This window comes from Diceros bicornis, chromosome 20 (genome assembly GCF_020826845.1).
Source record: "Diceros bicornis minor isolate mBicDic1 chromosome 20, mDicBic1.mat.cur, whole genome shotgun sequence".
In the NCBI taxonomy this organism is placed as follows: Eukaryota; Metazoa; Chordata; class Mammalia; order Perissodactyla; family Rhinocerotidae; genus Diceros; species Diceros bicornis.
Window position 1 is genome coordinate 22565444 of NC_080759.1, and position 13533 is coordinate 22578976.

The following is a 13533-nucleotide window of genomic DNA, read 5'->3' on the forward strand; positions in this document are numbered from 1 at the left end:
TCACTATGCTTTTAATGTTTAATTACACTTAATTTTATAATATATATGTATATATGCACACACATACACACATGTGTGCATATCTACATATCACCTAATTTTCTGACCATGCCTGTGTTTACTGGGTTTTCACTTAAAGTTTTTTTGTTTTGTGAGCAAGATTGGCCCTGAGCTAACATCTGTGCCAATCTTCTTCTATTTTGTATTTGGGACGCCGCCACAGCATGGCTTGATGATCAGTATGTAGGTAAGTGCCTGAGATCCAAACCGGCGAACCCCAGGCTGCTGAAGCAGAGCTAGCGAACTTAACCACTATGCCACTGGGCCAGCCCCTTAAAGTATTTTTTTAGCTTAGAAATGTTGGAGTCCTGCTTAGAATATTGATTGTTATATTTCAATAGAGACAAAAATATACGCTAATGACATTTTTACCTATTTTATAAAAAATGTCATTTTAGACTATGTTTGAAGCACATAATAAAATAAGCTTAATAAATAAGTTTAATAAAATAAGCATACCACAATAAAAACAAGTTAAACCTTATACTTTCTATGAAGGCAACAATCCTCCTTATTTGACTGCTTAGTTACTATAAAAAAATTACATAAGATTGAAGTAATGTTGCATATGAAAACGTAAATCATTATTTTACATTCCTATACCTTATTTATCTTCTAGTCAGAGGACAACTGTGGAGCATAAATATGCACATTCAGAGCAAACTAAGAAAAATAGATCTTAAGGATTAATTGTTTTTCTCATTTCACTTACATTTGGTTTACAGAGTAAATTACTCTTCTGTAACCAATGGCCTTCACAGTTTTCACTCCAACATATTTCAATATCATTAAAAAACTGCCTAAGGCAGTGTAGACTATAGGGATGAGGGGGATACACAGGCTGACGTGATGTGCCTGAGAACACACACACGGAACACGTCTGACTCTCAAAAACCAGAATCACCTTCTGTATGGAGCAAAGGGATCTCAGGAAAGTCGGGGGTGGGGGTGGCAAAGAATTCGGGTCCTCTGCAACACCAGTCTTACCGGAGACACGGCAGGAGAAGGAAGAGAGGGTCTGTGAAAACGCACAGGAAGGAAAACTGGGCTCATCTAGAGCCCAGTTTCCAAACACCACCTCTGAATTGTTTTCTTTTTTTTTTTCCTCAGCACCTGGTTGTTCATACTAAGCCAAAGAGCCAGAGGGAAAGTACAGAATGTTGAGGCCGTTATATATAAGCATATAGTTTCTGCTCCAGAATCTACTGGGTTCCATAGCCTATTCTTTCTGCTGTAGAATTTTTTCAAGGTTCAACATGTTCACAGGGGCAAACGTGATGTGCAGATCCCTACCTTTGGGGGAAATACAATATCTTACTGGATTTCATCATGCTGGAGCAAATGTATTGTCCTCCTGCCCCAAAGGACTTGCTATATACATTACACTCACCAGCTGCATAAATCGTGTCTTCTTTGGACTTTAATTTCACATCAAAACACACTGTAGCATTTATGCATACCGTTTCCTTTCCCTCTACACGGCAGTTTTTCTTTTGAATATTCACTTTATTGGGTTCAAAATTCATGGTCACTTTAACTACAGCAACATCTCGGGACCTACAAACACACAAACAGTGGTGATGACTCACACATGTTCCCAGTTAATGAACGCCATCGTTTTGGGAGTGCAATGGGAATGCATCGAAGGGGATTCTTCTTTGTGTATGGTGTCGGCTCTCAGGACTCCGTTTCTTTGGGGAATTTTTGATACAGAAGAGATTGTATGTGATGTTCTGAGGATACCCAGGTTGTTTTGGAACGATCTTAGGCTTTTGGTTCTGAAGAGTCGCAGAATATGCCACCCCAAAAATATGACTACAGGAGTTCAGGACCTGTCACCCCAAAATATACTGCCTTGGTATATTGATTATTTTGAGCTGTGGGCACTTGAAAAACAGCAAAGGCAGGGAGAGGCTTTCTCTGAACTCCTCTTATCTGCCTAAAGAAAGTCCCTCCAAAAGGAACTCAATTGTCATCAGTCTCCTCCCCGTGAGGTCATCAACCAGGGAGGACTGACTCTTATCACAGGAGAAAAGACACCATACTGAGACAAACTTCGTCACAAACTGTCTCATCTCCCATCTATTCTTCTAAGGGCCTATTCATCTTTCTTAAAAATCATTTCCTCTGCCCTAAGAGGCCTACATCTTCCCTCCTCTTTCCCCATTAAGATGGTATTTAAGTCTGAATTCTAAGCCACCTCAAGGAGTTACTCATTTTTCTCTGGGTCTCTCCCATGTATACATGAGGTATACACGTTAATAAACTTCTGTTCGTTTTTCGCTTGTTAATCTGTCTTTCGTTACAGGGGTCTCAGCCAAGAACTCAGAAGGGTAGAGGGAACATTATTTTTCATCTCCTAAAGTTCACAGGCCAAAGATCTGTTCTGCCTGTGATGGAAAAGAGATGGAACCAAGTGCTCAGGTGCAATCTCAGAACCAAAACCATATTTTGGGAATCTTTGAGTTTGTTCCCAATCTGGAAAGAGTCCAGAGACCCCTGGACAACTTTTCTGCATTGTAATACTTGTACAGACGAGTATAAGTTGTCATACTTGTACAGATGAGTACAAGTATTATAGCTAGGTATCTTGTGAATATGTAAGTCCCTGATTACGCTTTTGCATTTTAAAAGAAAAATTATAGTTATTTTTCTTTTTAAAATATTTTACCCGCAGAAAACTTGGAAACATAAAAAGGAAACAAAGAAAATTAAAATCACTTATAATTCTACCACTCAGCAATAACATCATTAACATTTGGTACACTTAGTGTTTTTTTCTTTGCAGAAGAATATATATAGAGAGAGACGCATACATACACACACATGCACACATACATATATACACATACAGTGGTACATATACATATTATGCATACATACTTTTAAAACTTATCATAATATAACGAACAGCTTTACAATATTTATATTTTTCTGGGAACATTATTTTTAATGGCAGTATACTATTCCACCACATGCATGTACCATAATTGATTTACTCAAGCTTTCTTATTGGATATTTGTCTTAATTTCTTTTTTAAAAAAATAGTTATTACATACAGCACTGTGATGACTCTATAGATCATACACCTTTCACCACAGTTTATGTCTTTATAAAATTTTAGGAGGTAAATTCCTTCTTAAATAGCATGAACAGGGGCTGACCCGGTGGCGTAGCCGTTAAGTGCACACTCTGCTTCAGCCACCCAGGGTTCAGATCTCTGGCGCGAACCGACGCACTGCTTGTCAAGCCATGCTGTGGCAGCATCCCATATACAGTGGAGGAAGACGGGCACAGATGTTAGCCCAGGGCCAGTCTTCCTCAGCAAAAAGAGAATTGGCATCGGATGTTAGCTCAGGGCTGATCTTCCTCACACACCCAAAAAAAGTATGAATATTTTTTACTTCTTAAAAAGTACGAACATTTAGGGGCCGGCCCGGTGGCGCAAGCGGTTAAGTGCGCGCGCTCCGCTGCGGCAGCCCGGGGTTCGCTGGTTCGGATCCCGGGCGCGCACCGACGCACTGCTTGGTAAGCCATGCTGTGGCGGCGTCCCATATAAAGTGGAGGAAGATAGGCACAGATGTTAGCCCAGGGCCGTCTTCCTCAGCAAGAAAAAAAAGAGGAGGATTGGCGGATGTTAGCTCAGGGCTGATCTCCTCACAAAAAAAAAAAAAAAAAAAGTACGAACATTTAAACACTTTTTAACACTTAACGATAAATACCTTCCAATGGGTTGTAACCAGTTGCCCTGTCACCAGCAATGAATGAGTCCGGTTTCCTGCACCATTAGTAGTTTGGATCTTCCAGGCATGAGGCTGCTTTGACTTCTCCCCACCCCACACCTTCTCTCTGCCCCAACCAGATCGTTATAGGGGCTATGGCTCAGTCTAGTCCACATGATGGGGCTCTCAGTTATCTGCTCCAGACACCCCTGACTGACGAGTGGGCCTGTGTTTATCACCTGTCATCTGTATCCACTCCCAATCCCTCCCTTGGCATCACAAATCTTGCTCTTCATGTTCCAGTCGGCTGGTTTGGTCCATTCTGCTGGGCAATGGCAGGGACCCGACTCTGTCATTTTGGCCCATCAATGACAAAGCCTTGACTGGGGGCAAGAGAGGCCATAGATAAGTTTTCAGAGCTTTGTAAGAAGCCCTTGAAACAAAACTGGAGAATAAAAATTGCCCTTAAAACATATATACTGTTAAGGGTGAATACAATAAATATTTGTGAGTTAACGTTATCATAATAAATTAATTCAGGATTAACAGTCCAAACAAAAATGAAATGTACCCTTTTTTGCTGACACTGGTGACTTCTGGTCTGAGCCCTGGTCTTGGGTGGGCCCCACTCAAAGTCACAGCCACTTGCTGCCCAGCATTCTCCTTTCCTAGGCAATGTCTTTCAGTTTTCTTTTCCCTCTACTGTACAGTTAAAACATTTTTTTTTTGGTGAGGAAGACTGGCCCTGAGCTAACATCTGTTGCCAATCTTCCTCTTTTTGATTGATGAAGATTAGCCCTGAGCTAACATCCGTGCCCATCTTCCTCTATTTTGTATGTGGGATGCCACCACAGCAGGGTTTGACGAGCGGTGTGTAGGTCCGCACCGGGATCCGAACCCGTGAACCCCGCCCGGGCTGCCACCAGGCAGGCCCAAAATATTTTTAACAGAATGGTTACTATCTGTGTACACTTTAGTGTACAATTTTTATTTGACCATTAGTTCTTAAGCATCATCTTAAATTATGACAAAGTCGTCTATTTTCAGGTCTTTATTGTTACCTCTCTCTTTCACAATTTTCTTTACTACTCTTCTAGATACCTTTTTGGAAAAAGGACCACTGATGTATTTTTCCCTCTGAATTTCATTAAACCAATGATTAATTTAAAAGAAGCTACACGTGGACTTTCCATTGAGACACATGGCATAAATATGTATTTTTTTGTTAAATTCTTCCTTTATATTTCTTAATGAAGCTTGTAACATTTTTCAAAATTATCACACGAAATTCTCATTAAGGTTACTCTTGATATTTTTTTAGTCATTTTTTTCAAATAGAACCTTTTGTGAAATTGTGTTTTTAATCTGGTTAAAGCTAGAGTTATTAATGTTATTAATTAATAAATTATGTTGTTAAATAAATTAATAAGTAAATGATATTAATGTATGTATCTGACCATCAACTAGGATTTTAGAATTAACTGAAACTAATTTGGGGATGCAGGCATTTCAAAGGCTGAGCAAAGATAGTCTTGAAAATGCTTCTATGCTTGACCAACAATATAAATACAATCAGACGATGATGCACAATTGTCTAATTACACAATTAGGTGAATGAATGAAGAGTCAATTATCCCCAAAAGCTTGTAAGCAACTCAGTTAGAGATGCTTTCTTGTTCATACACATCCTCTACGAGGCCCTCTTCTCCCCTCCCCCTCCCCCAAAACAGAATATCTATCTTAGGGCCAAGCACATAATAGATACCCCAAATTAAGAGTTGATTCTACTTGTTCCTTTCACACGATTTCTTTATTTTTAAGATTTATTGACTCCTCCAGCCTCCCAAACTCCATAATTTTTATTTAAATAATAGAGCACAAAAGGAAACAGATATTTGGTATGACATGAGCTCTGATCATACTCTGAGCTCTGGAACTACTGGTGAGACATTATCAGATTATTGGATGTTATTAAAATACATACCAGAAGAGGGCAGCACCACCAAGGCCCCCGATAGTCACATCAGTCAGACCGTCACCATTTAAATCCATTTCTCCGTGGATAGACTGGCCAAAAAATTTCAATGTCTCACCATCTCCACCTGATGGAATACGCTGTGAAAATCCCAGCAGAGAGTTTTCATGTTAGAAGAGTCTCTTCAAAAACAGTTTCAAATAAACCCTAGAACTTGGATTGGTTAACAAAAAATTACAGTTAAAGATCTTTTGGAAACCTGCCCCAAAGCCGCCTCACATGGAGACAAGAGGAATTACCCAGATATTCCCAAAGGATATTCTTTTTATAGCACAAACAAAACTGTTTCAGAGTTACTGACACCAGAGAGAGGGGAAGAAATTATATAACGTCATCTTGTCTAATCCTCAAGGAAAACATTGTGAGTAATTGGCTCTGCTTTCTAGTTCCTATTCAATCCCATTACACAGAGGTATTTAAAGGTACTGGAAACCTTGAAAACATATCATACCAGCTGGCCTAGGGGTCAATTTGGGGTTCACTGAACTTTGGGGCTGAGTATAAATAACACATTCCATCAAATACATTTTTCAATATGCGATCTTCTTTACTGTCAAAAATTGTCCTGAAAGTCAAGGGCACAGCAGACTCACTCCACTCACATGTATCCACAATGTTGGGAAGGCATAAATGAATATCAAGTTCTCGAAGGCTGACTTGCACACATCCCCATGCATAATATGTTTGATATCTGTACTTCCTGACTTAGCTTTGGTTCAAGCTGATAATATTTTAATAGAATCTAATGGCAAGGAGACAGGACTGACAGACCCTCCCTAAACTTGGACTCTTATTCTGCTATTTTCCACTTAAAAATCATAAATTAGGAAGCCAATTAAAGCAAACCAAATGGAAACATTTTTCGTGCTTAAATGTTTGTGGCTCACTGGGAAGTATTTCCTTATGTTTTCAGCAAACAATCAGTAGATATCTGCCTCATTGGTGCTGTTGATTCAGTTTGATTCTGGATCATCCCATACACAAGTAGCACCTCTGGTTACCGTGGAAACGAGTGAGCACATCCTCCCCTATCCTTGGGAAAGCATTTTGCTGATAATTAAATAAACTCAACTCTAATATTCGTTTTTTTGTTGCTGTTGATTAAAGCTTCATCTTGAGTTACTATCATTTTACAAAATAAATTGCTCATGACAATGTATTCCATTTATTAATGTTTTAAAAATCCTTCTTTTTCTACTGCAAATGCAACTCCATTAAATTTGCAGGATTAACCCTGAAGGAATAAAGTGGTAAAACACAAGAAAGAAACGCAGTCTTCCTCAGTTCCTGTTTCCATCAGGACTCAATTGTTAACATTGCCTGTTTCCAGCTAAGTAAATAATACCATGCAGATTTTTAAAAGAAATAATTTATTAAACGGGTAGGAGAGTTGTTACTGAAATATGCCCTTTATTTTGTTGTTTCACTATTAATGTCATTATGAATTTATGAAAAATTAAGCACAACTTCTCAATACGTGAATAGATTTTGAGAATTATGTTGACTACAGTACCAAAGAGAACAATCAAATGTAAAAAGAAATAATTGATGTTCTGATTTTCTTATCATGTTACATAAGCTAGAAAGTAGTGAATTCTATTTTATTTATAAGTAGCTGTTCAATGCCTAACTAACTATGGTTACTTAAAAACAATTATATTAGAAGAATTCCTGTAGACGCTCTTATTTTTATAGTGCACTAAACACTTCTAAAAATTGATATTTTTCTTATGTAGGAAAAAATTACATTTATGGACTAGAGCCATTAACTGACAATAAATTTAAAGCAGGAACAATAGAAATCCCCTGCAGGTTAAGCTTAATTATTCAGATGTTTTTCCAAGAGGGATTACTTGTGAGAAAATTATAAACCTTCGGGAATCCAAATTCATTTGATGAAAATATACCAACTTAATTAATAAATATAAATGTAATGCAATTTTATTATAACAACTTGGATATTGACTATAAAAACAATAATCTCATTTCCTTTATTGGAAAAATCATCTAATTATTGTTCTCTCATTCAGACAGTGGTACCCTCTGTTTAGGATCAGACACATTGCAGATGTTAAATAGCATTGTTAAAAAGTGTTCTTTTGTTTCATTTTGTACCATTTCAAAAGATCAGGTTATGGAGACATGGCAAATAATAGCAACAAAAAAACTAGCTAAAAGGACAAAATACAAAGAAATTCTTCCAGACAGAAAACGTGGAAGAGAAGTAGAAACCTAGTTTCCCAATAGAGTCAGAAGAAAGAGATTAACTCATGAAGTAAGACAGGTGATGCTTGGCATTGAACCCACGTATCACTTCCAGGAGAGAATCTGTAGGTTTAACTTCTTACTTGTGCATGCTCTTTCCTTATAGTCTTGCCACTTCCATGGTAAATGTACACGGCTCCCCCGTGATCATCTTCCAGGGGAGCTCCTATCACAATGTCATTAAACCCATCAAGATTAAGGTCTTTCACAGCAGCAATAGCTGTTCCAAAACGAGCCCCACATGGCTCATTTTTGTTTTCTTTCGTGCATGAATTGTGCTTCAGAGATGAACAGCAAGTCTGTTTAATGGGTTCCAGGCTCATTTGATATTCAAACCTTGTCTGGAAGAGAGATAAACAGGATACTTAGGGGTTTCTATCATTACTACAGCAGAGTGGAATTTTTAAGTACATACTAAATCAGTGCTATTAAAAACCATTCGTACATCAACAGTAAAGTTTGCAAAATTTCTTAAAAAGTATGCCTAACTGAGAGCAAAGTTAGAGATTTCAAAGAACAGACTACAGAATTGTGGGAAGGAAGACATATTGAGGATTTTCATGGACTCTCTTTTTAATGCAATCGGGTGAGTATACAACTCACAGCATCTTTTTAAAGCAGAACTGAATTTTTAAATCCTCAATCTGTGTCACTATCCTTTCTTCACCTAGTATTGTACTTCTTTGAAAAGTCTCTACATATTCTCCCCTATAGAACAAAGAGAAAATTTACTCTGTTCAAAAAACAAACTTTTTCCAAAGCTGCCTAGAGTGAAAAAAAAACACCCCAAACCCAGAAAAGGGCAGAAAATACTAGCAATGATCAACAGGAACACACTTCCTTGGACAAAAGGGAAAAATGGCACAGGACCAAAAAAGTTGACAGGAGCAAGCCAAAAAAATGATAGGAAGAAAGACATATAACTTATGATTTAAAATAATTAATATGGGAGAGACTCTAAGAGTTTAAAAAGCTAAATAGATGAATACCGACTTTGTTGTACCCAGCAAAAAACTGTGCTAATGTAGAAACTAAGAATTATCTCACCTAACGATGTCTAGAGTCAGGAATGGAAAACAAACCTCCCTCAAGCGCAGTGAAGTATTCCAGAGACCACAGTAGTTTCTGAAAGTGTCTGGTGTCATTGCCTTAAAATTTACTCTATCTCCACAATCCTCCCCTCTCCTCCTCCCCGCCCACACCCCATGCAGCTTTAACTGTTCATGTTACTGCCTCCAGGCCAGTGCTCATGAGTGGTTGCCTTGTGAGTTTATTTAGCAGTTTGGTGAGATTTATATTTATCTTTATCCTATATATTCTGTTAAAAAAGAATAGTTCACATTTCCATGCAGAAAATATCTAAGGATTTGAACTATTTTGTTAGAATTCTAAATGTTCATTTAGAAACTGAGGGGTTAGTGGGATAGATAATTCCTGAAAGCTTCTTTGCTCCTTTTTCCAAAGTGAGTGAAAAATTAGAACTACGTTAATTATTTGAAATTGAAAGGGAGAGATTTCCCTGGATTTCTACCAAACTCACGGTTACCATTACCTGATTCAGGGCATACACATAGACTTTTCCTTGTTCCTCTTTCTCTGTTCCCATGTACATGGGCGCTCCAATTAGAAGAATGTCAGTATTAAAATCTTTATCAATGTCAATTGTTGTTAAAACACTGCCAAAATAGGAACCGATCTAGGACACAAAACAAAACAGTCTGATGAACGTCAGAAATTCTCAAGGAAGCTAAAAACCTGCATTTCTTTTGTTATACCAATCTAGAAGAGTATTCGACATTCAGATGGCAAAGGAAATGAAATATAGAAACTGATGCCACCTGAGGGCTCCCTATTGGCTCTTGCATGAGGCTAATGAATATTAGTCAGGTCCATCCTTGAGGATGAGCAGCTGCTATAGATTCCGCAGCTTGAGAGTCAGAGAAATGATTTCCTTTAGATTTCATCCTAACCTCTCTTTCTTCTCCACAAAGAAAAAAAGATCAGTAATGATACAGTGATTTTTTTTTTTTTGGTGAGGAAGATCAGCCCTGAGCTAACATCTGCCAACCCTCCTCTTTTTTGCTGAGGAAGACTGGCCCTGGGCTAACATCCATGCCCATCTTCCTCCACTTTATATGGGACGACGCCACAGCATGGCTTGCAAGGAGTGCATCGGTGTGCGCGGGATCCGAACCAGCGAACCCCGGGCCACTGCAGCGGAGCGCGTGCACTTAACTGCTTGCGCCACCGGGCTGGCCCCCAGTGATTTTTTTGTAAGGAAATAAAATGAAATAAGCAATAGAAGGCATTCTGGAAAGGCTTCAGTATTCCTTTAAACACAGTAATATGGAAATATGAAATAAAATACATTATGAGGAGCTGAATTGTACTGGAATAGAGGTGCAGCATATTCACCTTATAGTCTTAGAAAGACTGTCTACTCAACAAAATGGCTTAGCCTTGTCCCAGCAGCTATGGGAAATGGAAAAATAGGGTTGCAGGGGGGACCATCCCCTTGCAGCAATATATTTTCTCTTTTAAAGATAGGGATGTATTTTAGGGAAATGCAGGGGACGTACACTTCATTATCTAAACGCAATAACCTTCGCAACTATTGACCTGCGTATTTGACGCTCTTGATAATTCTCTCAATTCAAACTTCCTTCTTGGCTTCCATGCTTTTATTTTTGCTCTCCTGATTCTGCCACTGTATCATAGACTATCCTTTCTTTTCCTCTTTGCTGGCTCCTTTCCCTCCTCCCATCCCCTAGATTTTGGCACCCCCTAAGCTCAGACCAGCATTTTTTCCTCATTCTCTTACTCTAGATGACCAATCCTCCCCGACGTTTCCATTACCGCAAATTGCAAATTTCATTCCATCCTCCTTCTCGAGCCTCCAGTTCTACATTTCCACACAGTGCTAGACATTTAGACAGCTGCTAGACATTGGCTTTTGAATGTCCTTTTCTCACAGGCTTATGAAGGGTTTAAAAGGTTTTTTAAAAAGTTGAATTAATTACAAACATAAATAAAATGTTGTAAGATCTGGCAACATTGGGCCTTCATTCCAACACAGAAACAGCCATCTGGAGCTCAGCAAAACCTTTATACGGCTCAGGAGCTGCTCAGGCCACGGTTCCCACTGCTTCCTGTTGTTGTCTGTACAGCAGCTTTATTTATTTCCTTTACCTACTTGGCACCCGCAACTATTTCAATTTGTGCTCACGGTTATAGAAAACATGTCTAAAACCAAATACCATTTAAAATAACATCTCAACCACTTGAGTTGCTGACATTCTAATCATGGTGCCATCTTTCTCCCAGATTCCCAGGCTTGAAACTCAAGTCATTCATAATTTAAATCATTTGTGATATTCTCTTCAAATGTTCATAAGCAAGTCTGCATAAAATTTTATACTTGCTGTCTTGTAGACAATTAATAGAGTGATAATGGACATCAGATGTTGTCCAAAATGTTTCATTTTACAGTCTCACTAATTCCTCCTTAGTTATGTCTACCATACTCCCTCTTTTTCCATTTTTACTGTTGTTATATCATTTCAGGTTCTTCTCACCTCATCCGTGAGCTACAAGTCTTGTTTTTATTGTTGATGCATTTTCTGATGATATATGTGGGCAAAAGGCTAATAAAACTCTTTCACCTGGTATACGAGAATCTGACCTTTAGTTTACTCTAACTCTGTTCCCCTGGAAATATGATGAGGGAGGGATTTCAACTATATTACTAAGCAACATTGAGTGTGGTAAAACTAAACTCTTATTGGGACATTGCATTTAGGTTGCATGGAACTAGAAATACGTGATGGAGACAACATATTTTGGGCTTCCTAGAATGCAGTGACTCTTGTAACTGCATGTCCTTAACAAGAACTCTAGAAGCTTTGTCTGTGGTGTTATAAAAGACATTGGCTCCTGTGGGGCTTTAAGCCAGGGCAGCTCCTGCACCAACCTGACGTGTCTATCGTGGCACCTAAGCTGCACTCTTGTACTTGGCTGTTACAAGGACTCCTGCAGGGGAGGAGGGCGGGTGCTGCTCTGCCCTTCAGAGTAGTTTGTGTATGTGTCTGCAGGAGGGTAGTTTGGTGAGTTGGAATATTTAATGAAGCCTACGAACCCTCCTGTCCTATGAAGATTGCAGAATAAAGTTAATAAATTCTCAGTATAAAAACACTTGGAAAATACAGAAAACTATGAAAAAGGAATAAAAATTACCCAAATCATCACAATTCAATAATAATCAACAATAGCATAGATGTTTCTATATATATATTTTAAATATATATATATAATATTTAAATATATCTATATATATTTTAAATATATTTATATATACTTATATTTGCATTTTGCACGTATAATTTCTTAAACTGCTTGACTATTCAATATGATCTAATGAGAATTTTCTGATTTCACATGTCACAAATAATTTCCCGTCACCTTCAGGAGGAAATCCAAATTCTTTAGTCTGCCACTCGAAACCTCACACCGTTGAGGTCCACGTTATCTTTTTAACTGGCTCTTTCTACCTGTCTACATTCTGTCCTTCTAGACTAGCCCAAATTTTATCTCTTCCTAAGACTTTCTGCACCAGTCCTAGCTTAAAACAATCTTTTCTTCTTCTGAATTTACTGTCTGTGCCACTGGCACTTTCAGGCTTCTTAATGTTTTAGACCTCTTTTCTTGTATATATATTTGCACATCTGTATCTACATCTATTATCTATACATCTTACCTCCACCCTCATCCAACTGAAATGTTCCTGAGGCCAAAGATGCAGACACTTGACATCCCTCCAAGGAACCTAACATGGGGCCCTGTTCTCAGTTGATGTTGAATATGAGGTACTGGTTTTTTAAAAGTTTAGGACAACAGACAGTTAAGTTAAATTTCCATAGACAGAGTATGAATGGATTAATTTACAACAATAATTTTCAAGCCTACCTGTTCTCCACTGAGTGTCTGGAGAATCTTGATGTCTCCATCTTCCATCCTATAGATGATGACCTGGCCTGTATGATTGTACCGCGGCTGTCCAGCAATGTAGAGCACATCTCCAGAAACAGTGGCAGAGTTTACTGTGTAACCTAACAAAAGAGAAATGGCACGTACACTCTCTGACCCCTTAAAGTCTGCACAGAATAAATTAAGATATATTTTAAATGGTTGAGATAACCATTTTTATATTTTTAGATGGACTTTTCTTTTTTTGAAAATAAATATATATTTTTTAATGCAGGTAAGTTTGTCTTGGTCGAAGCTTTTAGTGTGTTCTCTGATTATCTACCATAACTGCTTTGTCCTGAAAAGGTATTTTTCCCCCATTCTCAGTTTTTAATTGTTTAAAGGCACAAATGATATAACAGCGATGACAGAAAGAGAAAAACAACCCACAAGAAACTCTTGCAATCTCAATTCACCACTTTGTAATA

The 13533-nt window shown here is 38.2% G+C and overlaps 1 protein-coding gene across 1 annotated transcript in view; it reads right to left on the minus strand.

Annotated features, from left to right (window-relative positions):
* ITGA1 (integrin subunit alpha 1) overlaps nt 1–13533 on the minus strand; it is a 101613-nt gene that overhangs the window by 29285 nt on the left and 58795 nt on the right. Inside the window, exons 12-16 of the mRNA XM_058563453.1 lie at nt 13046–13188; nt 9636–9779; nt 8167–8424; nt 5768–5898; nt 1451–1617 (exon numbers count right to left, since the gene is read on the minus strand). Coding sequence (XP_058419436.1) covers nt 1451–1617; nt 5768–5898; nt 8167–8424; nt 9636–9779; nt 13046–13188 — 843 coding nt within the window. The remainder of the gene's footprint in view (nt 1–1450; nt 1618–5767; nt 5899–8166; nt 8425–9635; nt 9780–13045; nt 13189–13533) is intronic.